Source organism: Pan paniscus, chromosome 10 (genome assembly GCF_029289425.2).
Source record: "Pan paniscus chromosome 10, NHGRI_mPanPan1-v2.0_pri, whole genome shotgun sequence".
NCBI classification, from domain to species: Eukaryota; Metazoa; Chordata; class Mammalia; order Primates; family Hominidae; genus Pan; species Pan paniscus.
Window position 1 is genome coordinate 49393799 of NC_073259.2, and position 25725 is coordinate 49419523.

Here is a 25725-nt window from a genome sequence, read left to right on the forward strand (position 1 = left end):
TGATACTATCCCAGCGGGGAAAAGGAAGTGTGCTTCATTACTTTCAAGTTGAGATGGAAGTCCAGGCTCCTCATTGTATGGTCTTCACTAGTGCTGTGGGGGACCTCATTACTGCCTGGGAGGGTTAAAATTCTTGGCTCTAAACTTGGCCTTCTCTGACACTATTCTGGTGTTACATGCCTCATTTCTGCTTGAACAGGGTAGAAATATAAGCTTCTTACTTAGCTTTTGTTTGGCATGGTTTGGGATGGGGCCAGTTTTTTCTGTGATGTTTGACTGGAACAGAGAGATTATTATCTAGAAGTTTCTGTCTTGCTAGACTGATCCTTTCTTTGTTCTTCAGCTAGAGAAAGCAGGCTCATCTTGAGGATTTTTTAGGTCTACATTCATTGATATTTCCAGATTGAAGCCTTCTTTAGCTCCAAGTCCAGGATATATGACACAAAATGGAAACCCATTGAACTCACTACCATATTGTTCCTTGGATCCTGAATATCTTTTTTTCTCTATCTTCTAGATTCTTCTTTGTTTGTTTTGTATATGATGTCTAGTTGTACTTAGTGGGAGAGCTAGGAAAAGTACATCTATTCCATCCTGTAGACAGAGATCACCTCAATCATTTTTGAACTTTATTTTTAATGTGTCCCATGTGGCTCTTCTCTCTGCAGGTACCTGGAACTGGAAAGTAGTGGCCATCGGAATGAAGTCAGACTGCATTACCGCTCAGGCAGTCACCGCCCTCACACAGAAGTGTTTCCTTACATTTTGGCTGATGACAAGTGGCACAAGCTCTCCTTAGCCATCAGTGCTTCCCATTTGATTTTACACATTGACTGCAATAAGTAAGTGTAGTGTCCTCATTTTAGGAAATGGGAGATTCTAAGAAATGACTGTCTACTCACGTTCTTTCTTTGATGTTTCTTTTTTGCAGAATTTATGAAAGGGTAGTAGAAAAGCCCTCCACAGACTTGCCTCTAGGCACAACATTTTGGCTAGGACAGAGAAATAATGCACATGGATATTTTAAGGTATCTTTTGGTAAAAGTCTGAGAATGAAATGTAAATGCTTTCTAATGAGTTTCAAAAAGTAGATTTTACTTTTTATGGTGTGAAACAAAATAATTTGATTTGTAAGTTAGAAAATTTGTGTCTGTTTCTTTTTTTAAACAGTAATATTTTAGCCAGCAGACATTATTTTCTCTTCTTTTTTCAATGAGTTTAATTGTTAGATATTACAGAAATGATCACAAGGCTGCAATCAGGGCAGTTAACAGGTCATTCTTTGAATTAACCTTTCAAAGCAATAAAAATCTAAAATGTTAACATACAAATAAACTCTCCACCACTGAAGTATAACTTTTGATGATACTTTTACAAAGATGTTAATAGTGGATTGAAAGCTTTTTAGTATATATTATTCATGGTCTCCTTGTACTGCAGAAAGTGAGAAAGGAATACACATATGTGCACAAATCTGTCAAAAGAGAAAGCAGTTATAATTTATATCTTTTCCTTTAATATGTACTTGGAGACAACACTTCATAGAATTTCTTCATTGGAGAGGCTCTAAGGGACATGTCATTTAACTTTCCATATTTTAAAGATGAAGAAATAAAGTCCAGAGAATTGCTTGGCTACAAGCCCATAGTGCAATCATTTTCCCCCAGTGGCTATGACAGTCCCTACAACATGGAAGTGGCTCGATGAATGATTACCAAATCAAACAATGATAAGTGATAGTTCAACTCATAGATTTCAAGGTAGATCACATACCAGTGAATTTAATTGTTTTCTACGCAAAGTTTATAATTCTGTAAAGGTGTTTTGGGAACTTATTTAAGCATTGCCTGTTACCAGGAAACCAGATACTTGAAATATATGATTCCATCTAATTGTAGCCTTGCTAGTCTTGATACAGGGTCATCTTTTTTTCTGTTTTATTATGCATAAACCTGCACAGAGGGGTAAAGTAACTTGCTTAAAGATAGGCAAATAGTAAGTGACACAAATAGGAAATTGGTTCCATGCTTGCAAATCCTAAAACCATGCGCTTTTCCCAGGTAAGGGATAGCAGATGTGTGCTGTGAGTCCCAAATCTCATCTCTATTTAATCATGACAGTCCTTCCCATGGAGCCTAAGTGCGGCCTCAAAATCTCCACATGTCAATTATGTGTACAACTCTGGGGGTCATTCTCTTTATTGTAGTCCATAAATAGTATCCATTAGAGTTGTACAGTGCATAAACTATATAACCGTACACGATAGCCTTGTTTTTATGTTGCTGCTTCTAAGTAATAGGAGTTGGTACACAATTTATTTCATCAATCTAGGCCCAAGCACACAATGGATCCAGTAATACCCACACAGTAAAAATACTTAAATATTTATCGTTCACATTGATACATGCTATTAATCAGATTAAACATGTACAAGACATAGAGACCAGTATTTGACTGGTAAATCTTTATAGGTACGTTTAAAATTATATTGATGTCATGTTGGTACTGTTATTCCTATCATTAGATATTTTGTTTGCATTTTTCAAATGGATAAAGTAAAATATTAATTTAATAAAATATATAAAGGCCATGAAGAAATGGGGGGAGTGTGGCAGATAAAAGAGACAGCTGGATGTGTCTGATAGATCATTTCTGAGCCACCATTGGTCTTTGCTTTAGGAGCCCAGCAAGCTGGAAGCTAATTATACCTTAATGACTAAGTATGCATGTAAATTTTGCCTATAAACATGTGATAAAATTTTCTATGTAAAACAGGTCATTTCCAGCTGACATTTAAAAAATTTTCATTTTAAACTTTCTGTACTCATAAGAACTCATCACTATATTTTGCTGTAGCTGTTTAATGAATCTATTGTCCTTTTTAAATTGAGAAATTAGTTTTAAAAGATCCCACTTTCATGAGATGCTCAAATGAGCATGCTTTCATGACTCAGTTTTTCTATCCTTTTCTTTAATAATTAAAGTTAATTTAAAATTGGTATCAATTTCAGAGTTGCTGAAGCTAGAAATTATTATCAGGTTGATTTTTTTAAAGGTCATTTTCAAGCCCGTCAGTGGCTAACTAAAAATAACTTCTCAAAACAACATAACTATTGCCTCTTAATTATATCTTGACATTTAATCTTAAGGCTTTAAAAACATTATCAATAAGAGAATACATGGGTAATCATCTATTGTGCCTGATGAATTTCTTTCCCTTTGGTATGAAGTGGAAATAATGTATTAACAAAGACTTTTTACTCAGGGATTTTAGTGAGTGTGTTCTGTAATATTTTCCTTCATGAACTTGACCATTGAACATAATTTGGGTAAATGAAAGTAATATGTCTTTTTTTTCTATTTTTCACACACAGGGTATAATGCAAGATGTCCAATTACTTGTCATGCCCCAGGGATTTATTGCTCAGTGCCCAGATCTTAATCGCAGTAAGTCTGTTAGTTCTTGCACTGTGGAGTCCCCATATATTACTTGTCAGCATAGACTTAACCAGATTGAACCCCTTATAAATGCATCTTGACCAAATGTAGTGTTTGTAATTCCAGCCTGTCCAACTTGCAATGACTTCCATGGACTTGTGCAGAAAATCATGGAGCTACAGGATATTTTAGCCAAAACATCAGCCAAGGTAAAAGCTACTCAAAAATACAGTGTGGAAGCTTAAAAATCCTTGATGTTCCCAATACTTCCATTTATAACCATACATTTTCACCTTTGAGGCTCTTCTTATACTATACTGTTTGCTAGGACTGAATCTAAATCTCTGCTTAAGGAAAGGCTTATAAATATTAAAACCCTAGCCATCTGTATAACAAATAATTCAGTAAATCAGGAATGAGGCAGATTACCTAATTTATACACTGCTTACTACAGGAGGATTTATTGTTTAGTTTTTATTATTATTTATTTTTATTCAGTTTTTCATTACAAGCAAGGAGGCAGTAGGACAGTGTAAAGAATATAGACACCAGAATTGTATCAAAGAAATGGTCCCATAAATGCTTTCTACCACTATGTTACAGTTCTAGGATTATTTACTAATATCTTAAGCACATGTCAGGTTTACCTACAATTTCACTAGACTTGTAATTTTGTATAGTAGTTACAGATTACCTGATGGTTGTGTTGTATGGTGTATGATTTGTTTCTTATACAATATAAATTCTGAATTTTATTTTTTTATTTGAAGAAGCATATAAATGAAATTAAACATTTTTCTTTTAAATGGAAAGTGCTTCTCTGCATTTGAGTGATGTTTTGAATTAACCTTTGATTTATGTCTTATAAGTTATGTTGTTTGTTTCTAAGGCAGGGAGCAAATTTATCACAAAAGGAAGAGGAGAGAAAAAAACATTCTTTTAAATTAAATTAAAGTCTTAAATATGTTTATGGCAAGTGGTTGATAAGCACAGCCATCATTACTGCTGTATACTTTAAAAAAAAGATGCCTGCTGGAGTGTTTCACATTTCTGTGTTGCTGGAAGGATGAACAATGTAAAACCCCTTCTTTTGTGCCACAGCTGTCTCGAGCTGAACAGCGAATGAATAGATTGGATCAGTGCTATTGTGAAAGGACTTGCACCATGAAGGGAACCACCTACCGAGAATTTGAGTCCTGGATAGACGGCTGTAAGAACTGCACATGCCTGGTATGGCTTCTATTTGAGTTGAGACTAAGGGAACTCAGATGCTTCCACTCTTTAAAAATTTATTAAAACAATGTAATCATGAAAATTTCAAGACCCATTTCCTCAAGACACAACACTAAAGTGCCAACAAACCTGGTCATATCTAAAGAACTGTGTTGCATTATTAAAAACACTTTCTAGCTTCTAAAGATGATTATGGTTTAGGAATGCTATAAAGTTTAAGTTTATTGGTACACACATGAAGTTAGCAATTTAAATTAGGTAAAGTGATTCCTAAAGAAGACTATCCTCTTATCCTTAACATTTCCAGAGATTTTTCTCCCTTGTGTTTTCATGAATGCATTTTCATGAAACTAAGTCATATGCAGCATTAAATATTGTGTCCACATTGAGCAATATAAGCAAATTAGATAGAGTTTAAATGATTGGGACAATCTAATAGTTTATTAATACAGTGGAATACAAATTATAAAGTTTAAATAAATGTGATTTTGCTAATTGCTCGCTAATGAAGTAGAATATTTTATTGCATTATGATTTCAGAAATATATGTTCATTTTCAAAGAAAAGTTCAAAGAGTTTGGTTTTAAACTTTTAAATTACACATGAACTCATCTGTTAAAGCTGGTTTTCTGGAAAGAAGTCAGACATCTATGTGAATTAGGCTTTTTAAAAAATTTCTCAAAGTTCATCCAGTTTATTCAAAAACAGAATATCATGCATACGAAAAGATCAAAAGTAGTTCAGAACTGTGTGTGTGTGTGCGTGCGCATGCACATGCATGTGTGTGTGCGTGCGTGCATGTTCGTGTGCATGATACAGTTTTTATTCAGGAACATGATATGTTCCTAAATTTTTTAAATGGGGAGCAAAGGTTAAATTGAGTAGAAGATGGAATGTGGTATAGTGAAGTCAATAAAATGGGAAGCCCGAGCAGCCAGCTACCTGGGAGCTCTGGCCACCTTTAGGAATCAAATTCCTTGCGGTGGTCCTGGCTCCAGTTTGGCGCCTCCTTGTGGTGATTGTCAGCACCGCCTCCCCTCCTGGCAATGGCCTGTTCTGTTCTCTTCACATGAAGAGTTTAAAATTTAAGGAATGAATTCAAAAATTCTTGAAAACTACTAAACTCCAACATGGAAATTCTTTAAATATTGTTTCCTTTTCAGAATGGAACCATCCAGTGTGAAACTCTAATCTGCCCAAATCCTGACTGCCCACTTAAGTCGGCTCTTGCGTATGTGGATGGCAAATGCTGTAAGGAATGCAAATGTGAGCATAACTTTTATGATGAATACTTTCTTTGGAAAAATAAAGCACTGTATTAATAAGTATTCACCCATCATTGGTTTAATCTGGGCAAGCTAAATAGCTTTCAGAAGTGATGGAATAAAGGAAGAATACTTTCTCTGTTTTGGTTGATTAGTTCTTTTCCATTTTAAAATGCTATGCCCCTATTCCAGTAGAACAATTTTTTCTTGGAGTAATCTATTCCATATAGTGATAGTAGTAGGAAACATGTGTAAGAAACTTACTGGAAGTTATTTCACTAATTGTACTATTTATTGTAAGTGTCTCCGAAATAGGTTAAGAATGGTTCACACGGCCGCAATAACCAAGGAAATCCATGATACAAGTGGCCTTCAGCAGCAGAAGATATGCTGTTCCATTAGCCCAAACAACAGAAGTCCACATTATTATAGGATTGTCCAGTGTAGATAAGGGCCATGGCCTTCATTCAGGGAAAAAAAGGCTCACACCACCATGTGTGGAAGCTTTTCTGCCTTTTAGCAGTCATTATATAGCAGTTCACTTTGGTTGTCAGAAAATACTTTTTGACTCATCTGTAACTACCCTTAACTGGGTTCTAGATCATTCAATAAATAATGGAAATAATTTCTTTATCTTTCTTATACTTCAAAAGACTTCAATTAAACCTTTGTTAAAAAGAGTATTTAAAAATTTAGCTGTTTTTTCCACAAAGGAGTAGTAACATACATGAAAACTGAGTTGTTTTAAAGTTTGTGGAATATATAGAGCTCTGTAAATGCAAGTGTATTTATATGTATACTCTCAAAAAGACAAAGTGGGGAGAAGTGGCGGCGGGGTGGAGAGAGAGAGAGAGACAGTAGCAATGTGCTACTGCTGGTGAGGGTGACAAGCTATCAGAGAAAAATCAAGAAGTTGCTTCATAGTCCGTTGATTTAATTCCCTCAGGAAGGCATTTATATTTAATTCTATTAGGCTTTACATTGAAGCCAGTCCGTCTCATAAGACTGTATTAGCCTAGTCAAGTCGATTCAGTGGAACTAGGAAGGATTGAATACAATTTTTCTTACATGTCACTAGCTAATTTCCTTGGTGAGAAATAATCTGCATTTTTCTAGGACTTCTCTTAATAAAAGGAGGCTTGTGGTAATATATAGTTTTGTTTGTAGGTGGTTAGAAAGAGGAAGGAAGAAGGACCATATATACATATATGGCTTCATATTCATAATACAATAGCAAGGAATCATACTTTTTGCCTTAACTTCTTTTTCTTTTTCTTGAGACGGAGCCTCGCTCTGTCGCCCAGGCTGGAGTGCAGTGGCATGATTTCCGCTCACTGCAAGCTCCGCCTCCCGGGTTCACGCCATTCTCCTGCCGCAGCCTCCTGAGTAGTTGGGACTACAGGTGCCTGCCACTACGCCGGGCTAATTTTTTTTGTATTTTTAGTAGAGACGGGATTTCACCCTGTTAGCCAGGATGGTCTCGATCTCCTGACCTCGTGATCTGCCCGCCTCAGCCTCCCAAAGTGCTGGGATTACAGGCGTGAGCCACCGTGCCCTGCCCTGCTTTAACTTCTTTTATCTTTCTTTCCATCCATAATTTTGTGTTGTTATTCATGGATATGACAGATTTGCATTAAGTGATGTCAGTGTTATTAGATACAGGTTGATTGAAATAACGGGCCATTGTGAGAGATTCGTCAGAAGTGAATTTCAATTCTCATCTTACCATTTGCCTGTGTTACCAAGAGTAAACTGCAGACTAAATCGGACTAATGCTTGAATTCTTCCCAATAAACATGCGGTTAGACATAATGAAATGATAAAGTGTTTTGAGATTCATTAATGAAGAGTGTTTCAGGCAGTCTTTGGTGTTAATGATTGAAAACCAACTGTTTGCTTCATATAGAAAATAGTTAAAGCTGGAAGTGAGTAATCAGTGAGCAGACCACAACATAATGAAAAAAAAAAATCCATAGGCCCTCGTTAGATATGGCTAAAAAATAATAAGTATTAAGTGACTTTATCTTTCTGTTCACATTTAATGATATGTAAGATAAGTACCATGGAATAGAGAGGAATAGAGAGGGTTCATGCTTATGTTTGCTTGTTATTTCAAAGATTTGAAATTTTAGTTTTAATGAATTTAACATTTTACTAGAGCTAGCAAGACATTTCAGTAAACAGCCATAGATATTTCCCCTTAGGGAAATAAGCATTTAGTTCATATGGTGAATATTCTTAGCGGTTCTTTTTGGGAATGAGTCTCTGCAAAGCACAATTTAAAAATAAGTCACTGACAATATCCAGAAAATGTGCTTCTGAAAAGTCTTGTAGAAGACAAATAACACTTAAAATAAATGTAATAGTAATCCTTTGACTGACTGACTTAAATAGTACAGATTTTCATATGTATTTAAAAAAAGTGGGAGAAACCAATAGTTACACATGTCTATTGATGTCTTGTATGTGTGTTTGTGCGTGTGTGTGTGTATCACCATTGCATGTGAGGAGAAACAGTCTTATTTTCCTATGTTAATTCCACAGTAGTGTCACTGTTATAATTTATGAAAATCTAATTTTAGTGGAGTAGAAGTAAATTCCTATGTTTTTTACTCTTTTAAATATAAATATAAGCCCTCTTCTTAGACCCTACATTGATCCTATCTTTGAAACGCTTCTGCTCAACTGCCTTTTTAATGACAAAACCTGATAAAATAGATTATTATTGAAAACAGCTTAAAGAGATTAATCGCTTACTGTTTCTAAAGCCCTTGGAAGGTAAAGCGTATAACCTAACTGCTGAATGTGACTCTGCCAAGATTGAAATGAACGAAACACGTGCATGTGGCCAGTCACTTTTTGGTGCTCTTCCTTTAATGCTTTCAGGCTTGCTTCATCGGAGTTGTTTGCGCATTTCTGGGCAGTCCTATTTTGCAGCTTCCTTTATACTTTCCCTCGGTAACTTCAACTCCAGCTCGTTATCTGAATATAAATACTGATGAATAGCAAGATGGTTGTTGTTCTGGGAAAGAAGTCAGAAGAAACCAAGACTTTTCTTTAGTTGAATCTACATAAACAAAGCATTGGGAGGCGGGGCTTAATTTCCTGCCTGGACCATTAAAATAGTGTGCTGGAGTTAAACAGAGAGGATAAAATCCAAAGGCAGGAATGCCAAGGCCAAATTGTTAAAGCCATAGTAATTACAGCCATAATGAAGCCATATTTCTCCTATAGGTTACAAGACACATACTTTGTGCCTCATTTGATCTTTACAGCTCTATAAGTACGTATTATCTCCATCTTCCTAATAAGGAGAATTCCAAGTCATTCAGGAACATGCAGTTAGTTAGAGGTCTCAAGAGAAGTTCCATCTGAAAGTGCTGTGTTTGACAACCTGCTTTCCTTTTTTTTTTTTTTAAAAAAAACCATCTGTTATAATTAATCTAAGTGATCTACTTTTATCGACCAGTTGCTAAGCTCACCAGAGGTGTTTTGGAATCCTGGTTGAGTCTTAGGCGGCAGAGTTTGCCTTCACCACTCATCCTCTTTCCTTTCAGTCACCATCTCCTCCACATCCTTTATCCCGGTCTCAGGCTCTCAACTAGCAAACAGGGACATTTAGTGACACATATTCAAGATAGCTGTAGAAAATGGAAAGTATAAATATTTTAGGTGACCTTAACTCTGAAATAGAATGAGGTCAAGATATGATTAAAGTACATAAAATCTCAACCCAGATTTAAAAAAAAAATTATCAGAAAATAATTGACTGAAATTCTAGGAAATCAAATGTTACTGAAAGTCACTGAATTTAGGAAACAATTTAATTTTTCTGAATATTAATGCTATTACATGGATGCATGCCTTTATTTATTTATTTATATTGATTGTAGATTCAGGCTTGTGTACAGAGCTCTGCTTCACAGGAAAGGCGGTTCGTGAAAATAGGGAATCTGAGGCAAATCTGAACTGATGCTGTAATGTCTTTCCTCCATTGTTAGAGAGTTCTCAAATACAGGGAATGTGAATGTGACCATCAGAACTGGTTGGTATTTGCCTAGTAGCAACAGTTAGTTTAAGTGGTATTTCCAAAGAGTCCAGAATTATATGAATAAATACAAATCATCATTCTTTTGGTTGAGCAAGGTCAGAGTTTCAGTATATAATATAGATTACACTTTAATATTCTATGTGCTGATTAGACATCAGATTATTTTAAACTTAATTTTAAAAGCCATCTTGGTTTAGTTAAAGTGGACTTACTGTAATATCTTTGCATATTGAGTAGTTAATTCTGTGAGTTACAAGTCAGATTTTCTGGGTCTGAATTCTGACTCCACAACTTATTAGCTGTGAGACTTTGGTCAAATTGCTTAACCTCTCATGGACTCAGTTGCCTCATTTGTATAATGGAAATAACAATTGCATCTACTTTATAGGGGCTGTGTAAGCATTGAATAGGTAATAAATGTAAAGTGCTTAGAACAATGTTAACTGTTATTACTGTTTTTATTAAAAGAGTCACTCATGTTTTTATTGATAAAAATACAAAGTAGTGAAATGATCTCATTAGTTCATTAGCTTTAGATTTTAAAGCTACGTAGGACCTCAAGGGTTCTTTGAAATAGCCATTTGCTTTTGGGAGGTATGGTTTCATTATTCCCATTTTATAGAAGAATAATGAAGCCAGGTAGATTGTGACATTACTAAGATCAAATAGTATGTAATGCATGGTAATTTTTTTCTCTCAAATTGTGTCCTGATTTCCCCAAGACCACTCTCTTCCTCAATATTGTGGGCGTATCTTAATCAAGGTTGAAACCCAGAACTCATATCTCATTATTATGTACTGTTTTGTGTGTCTGGCTTCTTGTACTCAGAATCACCTTTGTGAGGCTCATCCATATTTCTGATGCGGGTCAAAAATGTAGCTGCATCTCATTCATACTTATTGTATCATTTTGACGTCCACTGCAGATCAGTTATACTTATTGCTGCATATATTTTATTTGTGTTTATGTACCACAATTCAGTCTATTGTTGGATGGCAGTTAGGTAGTTTGCCGATTTGGGCTATGTGAATAGTACTCATAGAATAATTCTTTACATGTTTCTTGGTCTTAGTTATGTATGTATTTGATGGGTATATATTTAAAACAGTGGAATTGTTTGGTCAGAGGGTAAAACTGTTTGACTCTATGGCAAAACCAGTTTTCCAAACAGTTTTCCAAAGTGCTTATACTAGTTTATTTTCTCACCAACAAGGTAGGAAAATTCCAGTTGCCCCACACCCTCACCCACACTTGGCATTTTTAGTCTTTTTAATTTTAACATTCTGATAAATGATGTTGGTAAATGATATTGTACCGCGGCCTAATTTTGTTATTTCCCAGGTGACTAATGAAGATGAGTGCCTTTTTGTATATTTATGGGCTGCTTTCATTAATATTAAATAATAAAAAGTAAGAGTAAGTATTTTCTATTTATACTTTTCCAAAGAACTATTTTCTTGCTTTTAGTAGAAGTGGTAATTTGGGAGGCTTATTTTATTTGCACATCAATATAGATGATTCTAGTCCTGTCACCTTAAAATGTGTAGCAACGTAAGGGTAGTGGAGATTAAATGATTGCTGCTCAAGTACTTAGTGATTTTAAAAATTGGATGATAATCTGATAAAATGGAATCAGAGATTTCTGAACATGTGTTCTTGACTTTTCAACAAAAATCAGCAGAATATAATTCACCAATAATTTTTTTTTTTGTTTTTAACAGAGGGGGAAAACATAATTTATGTAGGCTATGGTGAAAAAGAAAATAATTTTGAAACAAAGTAACCGGTAAACATAGCTATTTTTACAATAATGCTGGAAGCATGGGAAATATTTAGGATGTACTGGAGGTTCTCATGCATGAACACAATTATAAATTAGTTGGTGTGATAGAGACACGAGGGGCCACATGAATAGAATGCCAATATAAAATGAGAGGAATTATGTAATAATGAAAAAGGTAGAAGTAGCAATCAAAAGAAAGGTGTGTTGTTTTACGTATCAGATGCGCTGTTTTAAGAATATTTCTTGAAAGTCTGTAGTCAATAAGGAATTTTATGACACAGCAAAAAATTGAGCTGAAAGCTAATGGTGTCACTGGAAATCACATATCCAGCCTTGGTCTGGACGGTCTTTTCTCACTAAAATTACTTTAATTTAGTATTTGAAATAACATTGAATAAATCATAGAATTAGAACACTTTTATAATTCTATAGGTATATGTGACAAATAGGCAAGAAAATAGTTCACTTGTATATTACTTTAAGATAATGAGCTTCTGATAGGGAATGTTTTCTCTAAAGACAAATAGCTAAATTTTTAAAGAGAGATTTCATCAAGATAATCCTGTAGGCTTCCTAAATACTGTACTGTCATTAATTTTATCTTAATTAAAAAAAAAAACCTTTAAAAACGCACTTGGCATGCTGCTACCTTTTAAACATTATAAAAAAATGATGTCCAATCAGTGGAAAAATACCGAATTGGCAATATATTAATAAACTAGAATAATTAACAATACAGCCTTCAGATTAAGGCTGTGAGACAGCATGTGATATATTTTAATGATCTTTAGAAAAATATAAATCTACTGTTAATTAGTCAGCTCATAGCAGAGCTAGAATGCCAGGGAAATGTAGGGCAGAATCACAGAGTGATTACAATGTCACAGTGACTTAGCTGCTGTGTCCTGTATGCTAGTCCTGGGTAGTGTAAGTAGTTTAACTCTACCATTCTTTCTTCCCAATCCTAGTACAGTATTTTTAATGCTTTAATTAAAAATAATGCATGCATATAGTAAATCTGCAAACCATGCAAACAGATATAAAATGAAACATAAACACCTCCCTATTCTTTCTCCTCCAAACTTCTGGTTTTTGTGTTTCCCTCCAGATGACTTTTAATGTGTCTACTCACATTGCCTGTCTAGGCTTTTTATATATTGTAAATGATATTAAGCATTTTCCTGAACTTTGTTTTTTTGTTAATAACATATATTGGAGATATTTTCATATTAAATAAAAATAGTTGCATATTATTCCACTATATAGTTTATTATTTTATTTATTCCCTCTCTAAAGATATTTTGATTGTTTCTAACTAATTTATACATTTGTTATGAGAAATAATATTGCAGGAAGCCATTAATGCATAATCTTGGTGCAGTGTTATGGCTTTTTCTATAGAGTAAGTTGCTAAGGGTGGAGTTGCTGGGTCAAAGACTATGACACTTTTAATATTGCCAGCTTTTGCCAAATTATTCTACAAGAAGATGGTCCCAGATGTTTTCTTCCTTTGGCAAGGGAGCACCAGGTGGAAGTGCTGAGGGAAGCCTGAAAACAGCACGTCTCTCCGGGTTTCAGTAGGTGTTTAGAAAAGGCATTGGGGGGCTTTTGTTCTCTTTCCCAGGCAACCTTGACAAGAAAATGGCAATTTATGGGAGATCTTTTAATGAGAAATAGTCAATGGAAGCCCAAACATTCTTGTTTTACCACAAACAATGTTGTCTGGTGCACTCATATAAAATTATTGTTAAATTAATTGCTGTTCTGCATCTTCAGTAAATTCCACAGATGGCATAAGAATGTATTGACCTCCCCTTTTGTCTGATATGAAAGTGGGTTTTCCGGTAGACGTAACATAGATACTGTCCTCTGGCTCTAAGGCATTATACTGTGCCTATTTAATTATGTTTTATTAAAAAATAATAGAGAGTACTCAGCTTCTAGTTCTTCACTCTGAATTGCAATTTCTCTTCATTATTAAAATCCTTGAATAAATGTGTTTTGTGGATTTTATTATTTTTCATGTCCCATTACACTTTCTCAAAAGAATGTCTCTGCACATATAATGGCATTGCTTAAGTGACCAAAGACTTTTCAGAAGAAAGCGTTATGCAAATCTATCTGCAATAATAATTAAATCAAACTGTCTAGCACAGTTCTAGGGGACCAAAATGAGATTCTTTAGGTGATCAGAAGGCTAGTCCTCCTTCTTAGTATCATAAGTCTTTGAAATAAGTAAGAGGATTTCAGATTTATACCAAAGCAAAAGAGTGATAATCTAGGTATCATTCATAGGAGACCCAATTTAAGAGAGAAGAAAAACACTCAACCTAGGCAGAAAATGCAACTTTTTATCTCCAGTGCTGTTAAGTAATTGTTTAAAAATGAGCTTATTTTGTTCTCAATTGAGATAATACAAAATTGCATTTTGAAGTAAGAATAGGGAAGAATGAGACATATGCAATTTAAAGCATCTTAGAAGTTGATTTTGGCAATTACATGGAAAGTAGCAATTCCGACAACCCAACTGCACAATAAAGGTAAAGGGACAACATAGTGCCCACTGGAGAATAAAGCCACAGCACCCATGTCCTCAACCAAACGTACAAAACAACAACCCAGCTGCACTGGCCTCTCCAATGGCTACCTTGAAAATGGTATGTGGCCTTCAGTTTTCTGTACATATTTATAAATGGTATAAAATTATTATAGATTAAGAATTAAAGAAAACGTAATGATATGGGAGCTTAGTATGAGGAAGGGACAGAAAGGAATTCACTTTTTCAGTTTAGAGATGATTATGATAAAGCAGAATTCAGATGCATTTCTTTCTTTTTTTTTTTTCTGATACGGAGTCTTGCTCTGTCACCCAGGCTGGAGTGTAGTGGCACAATCTTGACTCACTGCAGCCTCCACCTCCTGTAGCTGGGATTACAGGTGCCAGCCACCATGCTCAGCTAATTTATGTACTTTTAGTAGAGATGAGGTTTGGCCATTTTGGCCAGTCTGGTCTCAAACACCTAAAGTGATCTGCCCACCTCGGCCTCCCAAAGTGCTCAGATTACAGGCGTGAGCCACTGCACCCTGCCAATTCAGACACATTTCAGTTTAAAGATGGTTGAGATGGAGTACAGTTTAAGCACATTTTCTTTTATGCAAAATCTGGCCCCCAATTTAAAAATATTTAACTATAAAAAAATACCACATGAAATTGCCTTAAAAATTCTTCCTGGAGTTGGTGGTGGTAAGAATGGAGCTTCTTCCAATTTAGGAATGTTAAGCTGGTAACATATCTATTTGTCAGAATATCTGCTGCAATCCCACTCTGAGCCACAGTATATATTTCACCTATATTATGTACTAGAGCCTCACTTAGATTTCGTTTCTAAATAGCTGCAGCTCCTGTTCACACCCGTTTCACCTCAGTTGCTAGAATGTTGTCTATATTAGGGAACTGGCTACATGGTCTCTGGAATTTGGGTTAAGCCATAGGGCCATATCAGGGTTTTAGGATTTAAGGCTCAGATCTGGAGTTATTGACTGTTTTATACTTTAGTTACATTGTGAACTTAAAAAAAAAATTCTCGGCTGCTTTCATAATGACCCTCACTTATCAATATTATTGCAAATTATAAAGAGATGTCTCACAAATACTTGTGCAACAAACTCAGTAACCCAGGAAAGATAATTTGAAGTCCATATAGCACAATAGATAATATGCAGATATAATTATTTATGATTTTAACCATTGGAAGGTGACCCCATGATTCATAACATTGGTAATTTTGCTGAGACCTGAATTTTTTTCAGACAAGCTGTAAGGTCTGTATACAGGAGCACGTCACTTAGCTCAGTGCCGCTTAAATTTTAATGGGGATAGGAATCATCTGGAGATTGTGTTAAAATAAGAATCCTGAATCAGTGTTTCAGGGTGGGACCTGTAAGTTTGCATTTCTAACCAGTTCCCAGGTGAGGCAAACACTGCTGGTTCATGGAACATGCTTCGATTAGCAAGGACTTAGCTAACAGGTGTGCATCCCTGACTGTCCAGGAGCTCAGTATTGCTTTTTTTTTTTCTCTCTCTCTCTCTTTTTGATCTTAAGTATGCAGTAAGATGTCAGGATATGTTTTAGGGATGTTTTAAGCTGACATTTTAAAAGTATTTTCTAAGTGTGAAAGCTCTTGTTTCTCATAATGGCTCCCAATTTACAGATGAAAGTGAAGCTTAGGGAGGTTACTGCTGTTGCCTGAGATAAGCCAGCTAGTAAAGTGGCAGCACCACAATTTAAACATATGCAGTGTTTCTTATACATTGTCTCATATGATTTGTAACATATTTCATCAATGGAAATAGAAAATTAGTTTGAATGGAGAATTTAGTTTGTGATGTTCTGGAGACATCAAGGATTTTAATTACCCATATGTTTAATGATTATGTAAGTACTTAGAAAATATGATTTTATAATAGTTATTTCTATATGATTAGTAAGAGAAGAGAGAAAAATCAAAAGTAAATCTTCTAGTATTTCGTATTAAAATGAAATGTGTATGCCTATTATTGAAAGCATAACTTTTCATTACTTTGTAAGACTTCATACATGGAACAGAAACTATCAATTCTGATAGTTCAGGAAGAGAAATTTCAAAAGCAAATGCCTTCTGGTTGGATTTTACTTGTTTTTGATAAATAAAGAGTAGAGAAAACACACTGAGTTAAAATTAAAAGTATCTATGTAAAAGGTTTAGACCTACCTTGATTATTAACTGGAATTCTTAGAAGTCAGTGATAATGTCGAATTCTTCTTTGGTCCCAAAAGCTTTTTGAAAAACTTTTCTTTACATTTGTATTAGATGAGGTCTTTTTCTGAATACTTGTGGAATAAATCACACCTGTCTAATTTCCCAGGCCTTTAGTAGCTTGGGGTAGTCCCATAAAATAGTTTTAGTTTATGCTGGGTAGTTCTGCTGAGAAAGATTGTGCTGTCTCAATGCTAAATTAAACTGTTCTCTTCCAACTTGCTAACTATTAGTACTCCAAATACGTTGAAGTCTTTGTTTTTTTTATTGTAAATCTTGTAAGGATAAGAAGATTAATAAAAGCAATACAGCATTAGAAAAATTTAGGATAATGCATTTTCCATAAGCTTAACTTCTCTTTCCTCCTTTGTAAAAATTCTCCCATTAATCCTTTCTCGTAGAATTGTGCTCTGTACCACTTGATTCTTGAAGTTATTTTAAAGATGGTGATTTACAAGGAGTTAGTGAGCCCGCACAAATATATCTCATGATGCTAAAAGCAAGTGTTTGCAGATGGCCCTGGATATTCTCTTGGTCTTTGTTTAACCTATTCAAGCCTTTTTAACCAGTTTTAGGATATTGTAATTTACTGTAGCATTCTTTGTAAGAAAACACAAACCAAGAGCCTTTTGTTTGTTTGTTTGTTTGCCTAAATCGTTATTATTAGATTTAGGAGGCTAATCCTTTATTATGCTTTGAGAAAGAGGAAAAAATGCAGTAGATAACGTATTCTTTTCATACTATTTTGTGGGTAAGCATCATGCTTTTAAACCAATAAAAAAATGAGCTTTCCTGACCACAAATTAGGACCTTTTACGGCAAAGCAATGTTAATAATTTGCCCATCTATGTTCATGCTTGTAGTCTACCTCCAGCATTTCTCAGGCCCTGAATCTCAGAAAGGTCACTTTTATTTCTTAGTTGGAAAGAAGGGAGGGAGTGGGCTGGTATAGAACAAGATGCACATTGTACTTGTTCACTGATTTATTTAATGTATTAATGTCTCTTCAGACCACAGTTCCTAAATGCTGAAGGACTTAGAGCTGGGGGAGACAATCAGTAGAATATGAAATGGGATGTAAGAATTGGATTAACTGTCCTGGGCTGAGTTTTCCATGTGCCTAGGAATGAATTTATGAGCTGAAGAATATTTCTTGAAATGATCTAGAAATAGTAATATGGAATGATTTTTCTAGGCATATAGAAATTAAGTGAAATAAAGGTGAAATAAGTGTTTTACCACCAAATATCTTTTCTGTAATCATGTAATGGTCAAGTATGCAATGCAATGGTGCAGTATTAAGGTGTTGATAAAGCACCTGAAATAAGTAAAATTCTACCATTAGGGAGATCAGGCAAGGTATTCCTGAGAAAAAGATGTTGGAGTTGAGTTCTAATAAAAAATAGCATTTAACTAGTGAAGGGGAGAAAGAGGAATGTGTAAGCTGAGAGATTGAATATTCAGAGGCTCTGTGTAGTGAGGTGTCATGTTGTGAAAGGTGGCAGAGGTGACTGCTGTGCAGAGAGTCATACTATGAGTTTCAGCTGAAGAGGTAGGATGGCATTAAATTAAGGAGTTTTATTATTACGCCAAGGGCAGTGGATTGCTGGTTACACATTTTAGGCAAGACAGGTCTGTTTTTGAAGTTATACAGGGAAGAAATGATGGTGGCTTCATTAGGTGGAAGTTATGGGAAATGATTAGGTTTTGGATGTACTATATTTTGAAGGTAGAGCCAACAGGAATTTTAATGGTGAGAAATGGGTATGAGTGAAAGAGAGGAGTTGAGGATGATTACAAGGTTTTTGTATCAAGGAAGTAAGAGGACAGAGTTGCTAATACCTGAGATTGGAAAGGCTGGTAATTGAGCTGGATTTGGGAGAGTGGCTAAGATCAAGTTCAATTTAGACATGTTATGTTTAAGAGGTGTGTTAGCCATTTAAGTGGCAATGTAGTGCAACTAGTTGGATATTTGAGCCTGGAGTCTGGAATAAAGGACTAAAGTGGAGGTAAAAATCTGGATGGTTGAATTTTTTTTTCATTATGTTTGTTGACAATTTCTATTTTTTTGTTGTGTTTTAAAACATATTTAATGTATTTTATTTTTATAGATTCAGGGGGCACATGTACAGGTTTGTTACATGGATATATTGTATAATGCTGAAGTTTCAGCTTTTAGTGTGCCCATCACCTGAATACTGAACATGATACCCAGTAGGTAATTTTTCAACCCTCACGCCCCTTCTACTCTTCCCTTTTGAACTCCCCAGCATCTGTTATTTCCTTTTGTATGTCCATGGGTACCCATTGTTTAGCTCCCACTTATAAGTGAGAACATGCAGTATTTGATTTTCTGTTTCTGAGTTATTTTAGTTAGGTTAATGGCCTCCAGCTCCATCTATGGCTGCTTCAAAAGATGTGATTTCATTCTTTTTTACAGTTGTGTAGTATTCCATGATGTATATATGCCACACTTTCTTTTTCCAGTCATTACATTGATGGGCTGGATTGATGGACACTTATGTTAATTCCATGACTTTGCTGTTGTGAATAGTCCTGCTATATATTTTAATATACTATAATAATTTCTTTTCATTTATGTAGATACCATATAGTGAGATTGCTGGGTTGAATGGTAGTTCTATTTTTAGTTCTTTGAGAAATCTCCATATTGTTTTCTGAAGAGGTTCTAATAATTTACGTTCCCACTAACAATGTATAAACATTTCTTGTTTTTTTATTTTGTTTGTTTGTTTGTTTGTTTTTGAGACGGAGTTTCGCTCTTGTTGCCCAGGCTGGAGTGCAGTGGCGCAATCTTGGCTCACCACAACCTCCGCCTCCCGGATTCAAGCAATTCTTCTGCCTCAGGCTCCCAAGTAATCCCAAGCTGGGATTACCAGCAAGCAGCACCACACCCGGCTCATTTTGTACTTTTAGTAGAGATGGGGTTTCTCCATGTTAGTCAGGCCAGTCTTGAACTCCCGACCTCAGGTGATCTGCCCACCTTGGCCTTCCAAAGTGCTGGGATTACAGGCATGAGCCATCGCACCAGGCTGTGTATTTGTTTTATGAAATAATTTTTCATGTATGTTGTCCACTTTAAAAATTAATTATTTGCATTTTTCTTACTCATTTGTAAGAGGTCTTTTTATGATAAAACTTATCTAATATATATGTTGCAAATATGTTTTCATAATGTTTCTTTTGTTTTTCAATGAAAAATATGTAAAATTTCACGTAATTGATTCTTTTAGTCTTTTCCTAATAGTTCTGCCTTCAGTGATGTCATGCTTTAAAAGGCCCTGTCCTCTTTTTATTCATCAAATATTTACTCCAGCCTCTGAATGTCCCCTTCTTTTTTCATTTAAAATTTAAACAACCTGGGATTTATTTTTTGTGTACATGAGATAATAATCTAGTTAACTTTTTTTGGTCAAACAAATTAACCAATAATTCTAGTACCATTTGTTAAATGATTATTTTGTTCACTTATGAACATTACACCTTTCTGTTACATTAGATGTTTACATATTTACATGTATTTGAGTATGTTTTAGGATTATCTCATTCTCTATTAATTTATTTGTGTCTTAGGATACTAATTCTACAGTATTTTATCATAGCTTTCTAGTATGAGTTATTATCCAGGAGAGCAAATCTACCATCACTCGTCTTTTTAAAAATTTCTTTGGATAATTTTCTCTTGTTTCTAGATGGCTTTTGTATATCATGATAATTATATGTCTCTAAATTGATTTAATAGCTTGGAATATGTCTTATTCTGGTATCTTTTAAAGATAATTCTCTGATGGACACCATAAAATTTTTTCTGTAGTTATTTGGGGTTTTTAAAAAATCTATATTATTTTGTTTGTTATTTTAATATATTAATGAAAGAAGTCTCATGGGCTAAGAGTTGAAATATTTCGGAGGTGGACTAATTTTGGTGGAGTAACATGTTCAAGGGTATAGCTATGGAAACGGAATGCTTAAGTGATAAGGAAATGAAATCCACTGTATATGAGGAGGCAAGGAGTCAAGCAAATTTAGATTCTAAGTGCTGAACAAATTTTCCAAAGGCCATCTAAAATTTCCCAAGACAAATCCCAACCTAAGGTAGAGAGAAAGATTGTTTTCAGGTTCCAAAGTCCCCAGTAACTCTGCCATAGGTAGATGATACGAATTTTAAAAGGTAGTGAAAGAGACGGATGCCATACACATTAAAGGAGGTTGAGTTCTTTCCTGAGGGTGAGAGAGTGGTAATTTGGAAGTGACACTCCTTCCTACAGCAAGCATACATATGGTGTGAGAAATAAACACTCTAAATGGGAGGACTTCAGAGTAAGCAGCATTGTCTTCACTGAAAATCCAGGTTTCAATGAGAGTGAGGTGTTAGGTTATGGAGGATCTACATGGTCAATGGTTGAGATGGAGGATTGGAAGCCCATTTTATCAGTTGGCATTTACTGTGTAGCAAAACATCCCAGAATTTAATAGCTTAAGAAATAGTTTGGCAGATTAGAAATTTAGACTGAATTCAGCTGGGATTTTTTTCTTCAATCATGCTGGGCTTGCTTGTATATCTGTTAGTTAGCTGGTGTGTCAGTTCAGATGGTTGGTTTATGACACTCTCACTTTTTGATGCTGAGATGACTAGAGCATCTTTCCATGTCATCTTTCAACTAACATGTTAGCTCAGCCTTTTTTATATGATAGTTGTAAATTTCTAAAAAGTCAAAACTTGCAAAGCCTCTTTACTCCTAGGCAGGAATTCAGACATTGTTACTTCTACCACATTCTATTGGCCTCCTCAAGTCACAAGGCCAGTACAGGTGATGGAGAACCTGTAAAGTCACATTGAAAGGGACAAAGAAACAGGGATAGAAAAACTTGTAGCCTTTTCTACAGTTTTTTAATACCCTGTGAGGATGATTCAGGAGGGAGGAAAGTGAGCAAGGTATGAAGATGAAAGCAGGAATAATGTGTTTGGAAGCTACTTTCAAATGGGGTAGTCATACCCAAGAATAACAAGATAGGAAGTATGGTGGCCTTCATTGACCTCAGCAACATGATTCTTACTCTGGCTTTGTTTCAGCATTGGGGCAGGATGCATTTTCAGGTAATATCAAGAACTTGGTGAAACCAGTGGTCAGTCACCATGTCTGAGGCCATCTATGTTCAAGCAATACATGGTATGTCAGAGGCATGAAGTTTTACTTTTTGGGCAGTGTTTCAAATAGAACAGAATAGAAATATGATATAGTACCTTTAAAGAATACTAGTTCAGAAACACAAAGGTCAGAAGTGGTTAACCCTTTGAATTTCAGTCATGAGGTGGAAATAACAGTGGTCCTGAGTGAGTGGCAGGTAAGGAATGAGGCTTCTGAAGAAATTCTAACCCAGCTTTATATTGAAAGCTGAACTGAGTTTATATTGAATGAATTGAGTTAATCTGTTTCATACAGGGCAAGGTTCATCTGTCATTTATCTCTGTATCTTCATCACTTGACAGTATCTAATGCATAGTAGATGCCCAATACATGTTGCAACATTCATTGAGTAAGGTGTTTCATATTTTGACCCCTCTTTCATGGATTTTTATTGTACTCAATTGCATCTGTAAGTATTAACAGTAAGTTGAGATTATTGTGCTTGCGCATCTTCTGCAAAAATAATAACTGTACTTTTATTCATTGTGTCAAGTTTATTCTTTTTATATTTTGAAGTGGGGATTTAATAAAGCAGAGTAACTAGGAGTTATGTGTGGCACAACCAACACAGCGAATAACATTTAGAAAACGCATTCATCCTGAACAGAATAGAAAAGACTGTCCTTTCTAAATTCTTTATTTTGTCAAGAATGTTGCAAACTTTCACTCAGGGTGACTTAAGACAATTTCCAGATTTTGAATAGTTTAAGGATAAAAAATTCCCCAAATGATCTAGTTATCACACAAAACATATGAGAAACTACCAAAAATTCTCAGCTGGGACAGTCTCTTTAGATTGCACTGAAAACAGTGATGAGTTTTCATATACCTTGTGTGTGTATGTGTGTGGCGGGGGGGAGTGTGTGTGTGTGTGTAATCTCCTGTATCAAAAGACAATTTTTCACCAGATGAAACAAAATATGTTCTACCAGATAAAGTATTAATGTCCCTAACTAATGTCCCCATATCCCTTCTGCTTTTTCAACCCAGTTCCCACAGTGCTACTGGATCATCTATCAAAATTATAATACTTAATCACATCATACTCCAGTTCAAAACCCTTCAAACACTTCCTAATGCTTTGAGGATACACATCAAAGTCTTTCACATTTACTGTTCATTTGTTTCCAGGTTTCACTATTATAAAAATACTGCCACAGTATTTTTCAGGTCAGTATTAAAAAGGAGAATTTATGGGTTGAACATTGTACAAAGTATGCAGAATTTTGGCACCTATTACCATATTATTCTCAATGGTTTTACCAATTTACACTTCAGCAACATCTGGAAGTGCCTGTTTTTTTCAGCACCCACACTAGCACAAGGTGTTATCATCATTAAAAAGAAAATCTTTTCTAGTTAGATGTATGGTATATTGTATCTTTCTAGTGTGACTTGAGCACAGTGAATGGTGTGAGAATCTAAGTAGAGTATTTTGGGATAAGGATGGGGAGAGAAGCAGTGACCAGATAATGCGGGCTGTTGTGGTGTTAAAAGACTTCGATATTTATCCCCAAAGCATTAGGAAGCATTTGAAGGGTTTTAAACAGGAGTATGACATGATTAAGTATTATAATTCAATAGGCGAGCCACTGTGGGAACTGGGTTGAAAAAGCAGGACGGGATATGGGAACATTAGTTAGGGGCATTCATACTAGTCCATTTCAGAGAGGCTACAGTTTGAGGTAGGAAATGACTGTGGAATTGGAAAGAAGCAAATGGATTCGTATATATGAGAGGTAGAATATGTCGCCTATAGTAATTGGATTTCAAGGACCAAGGGAGAGAGACATATCATGGATGAATTTCATATTTCAGACTTGTGCAAAGTGGATGGATGGCTATGATGATTATACTGTTTATTGAAGTAGAGAATACTGGAGGGCAATTAGATTTTGAGTTCACTTTTGGCCATAAGGAGTTTGAGATGCCCATAGACATCTAAGAGGAAATATTGAAGTTTGATGCATAAGTCTGATGTTTAGAAGAAAGGTCTGAGCTGGAGCTATAAATATGGGTGTCATTGGTGTAGATGCTAACTGGAGCCATAGGAATGATCAGAGTCACTTAAGGAGAGAATATATTGAAAGGAAAAGGGAGCAAGGAGCAGTCCTTGAGGTACTCCTACATTTAAAATCTATAAGAAGTGGAAGAGCCTGTAAAATAACATGAGAAAGAGTTGCCAGAAAATTACACAGAAAATCAGAAGTATTATTGTACCAAGGAAGCTAAAGGAAGAGTATTTTAGGAAGTAGGAAGTGATACATGGTAGCAGAAGGTGCTAAGAGGACATCAATGATGCTTTTAACATTTTTTATGAGATTCAGAATGTGGAGATGGTTGTCTTTTTGAAAGCATTTTTGGTGGCCTGGAAAAGGATGCCAGATTAGAGTGGCTGTGGGGAGTGGGTGGGAGAAGGGGTGATGCTTTTTGCAATACATTTGGCTGTGAATGGGAGGACGCATGGGGTAGTTACTGGATGCACATGTAGGGCTCAGGAATTTTTAAAATTTTTTAAGATGGGAAGAAATAGGAAGAGACAATATTTAAATGCTGATGGCACGTATTCACTAGCATTTGAGAGAGAAAATGAGAGATAAGGAGAAAAAGAAAGGTTGAACATGTATAAGAGAGGAATTAACTGATGGTGCAAATAGGGCAGAAAGCATAGGATTCAGAGCATAATTGAAGAATTCGAACTTTGCTAGGAGAGGAGACACCTCCTATGTACAAACAGAAGGGAAGGAGAAATGGATGGATATTGATGGAGCTAAATGTGTATTTGATAGAAAGGAAGTTAAAGGAGTTGAGTCTATGTCTGACAGCTTTTGTTTTTTCTGTGAAGTGAGATCTAAGGTGAATTACTGGAGAGAAGAGGCAGAGTCACAGGTGAAGTTAACAATGTACCGAAAACAGCCCATGAAAGTTTTGAGATCCCAGATAAAGTTGATAACCAGAAGTTGTGCTATTCATCCATCTGGTTATATAATTTGTCCCTAACCTTTTACAACTGAGATGTAGGCATGAGAAAAGTAGATTGATTCATCCATCATTAGGATTTTGATCTCCAGACAAAGAAGTTAATGATAGTATCAAAAACTAACTAAACTTTGAGACTTAAAGATATTTATATTGGATAGAGAAGAAAGTAAGGATAGTTGAGGGCTCATCAGTAGGGAGAAAGTTAGTTCATATGGAACAGGAAGCACTAACAAGGTTGAAGAATAAATGCAGTGGGAATAGTTGAGGCCACCTGGAAGAATAAGAAGCTGGAATGGGAAAGTAAAAGGTCTGATTGAGAGGTTTTAGAGGTGGAGTAGTTTTGAGTGATGACAAAACTGTGGCTATGCAGGTAAAGTGGAGGTGAGGGGAGAGCCAAGGAGTAAAAAGGCCAGGGTGCAGGATAGGTCAATCACATGGATGTCAGAATCCTTCAGAATGTTGCAGACATTGTGACAGAGAGAGAGAGACTGTGACCAGATTTCAAAGTCAGCAGTGAATGAAGGGGAGTGTCTATGAATGTGTGTATGTGCATGTGCGTGTGTGTATGTAGGTAGGGAATTTAATGACGGGAACCTCAAAGAGCAGATATTTTTTGTGGGGGTAGAAAAGTGACAACAACTGTACCTTCTGACTCTGAAGTACAGATGTGTATTTCATGGTATATATGAAGTATCCATGGTGGTAAAAGAATTTGCAGCTACCCTTTGGGAAGTCCACGGGGCATGTGGTGTTCTTGCTGGAATAACAGGATTCAGGGAGAGCCAAAAGGCCATAAGGTTGAAGCTATGCAAAGGGTAGAATTAGAATTTCAGAGAACTGAGTGAGTTTGGCAGTGAGGAGGAGGTTGGTGGGATGTGTGTAGTTATGTGAAAAGAGAATCACAATGCATTGGAAATGTTAGTGTTCAAAACAAATGAATGGATCTAGTTCATTGGGTTGGTTCA

The 25725-nt window shown here is 35.5% G+C and overlaps 1 protein-coding gene across 5 annotated transcripts in view; it reads left to right on the top strand.

Annotated features, from left to right (window-relative positions):
• The window catches only part of NELL2 (neural EGFL like 2), a 406132-nt gene that overhangs the window by 134920 nt on the left and 245487 nt on the right, over nucleotides 1–25725 (top strand). For all 5 annotated transcript variants that reach the window (XM_057299468.1, XM_034935992.2, XM_003825751.6 and 2 more), the window contains 6 exons: nucleotides 669–842; nucleotides 932–1028; nucleotides 3375–3447; nucleotides 3565–3647; nucleotides 4540–4668; nucleotides 5835–5937. In XM_057299468.1, the coding sequence (XP_057155451.1) occupies nucleotides 669–842; nucleotides 932–1028; nucleotides 3375–3447; nucleotides 3565–3647; nucleotides 4540–4668; nucleotides 5835–5937 (659 nt within the window). The remainder of the gene's footprint in view (nucleotides 1–668; nucleotides 843–931; nucleotides 1029–3374; nucleotides 3448–3564; nucleotides 3648–4539; nucleotides 4669–5834; nucleotides 5938–25725) is intronic.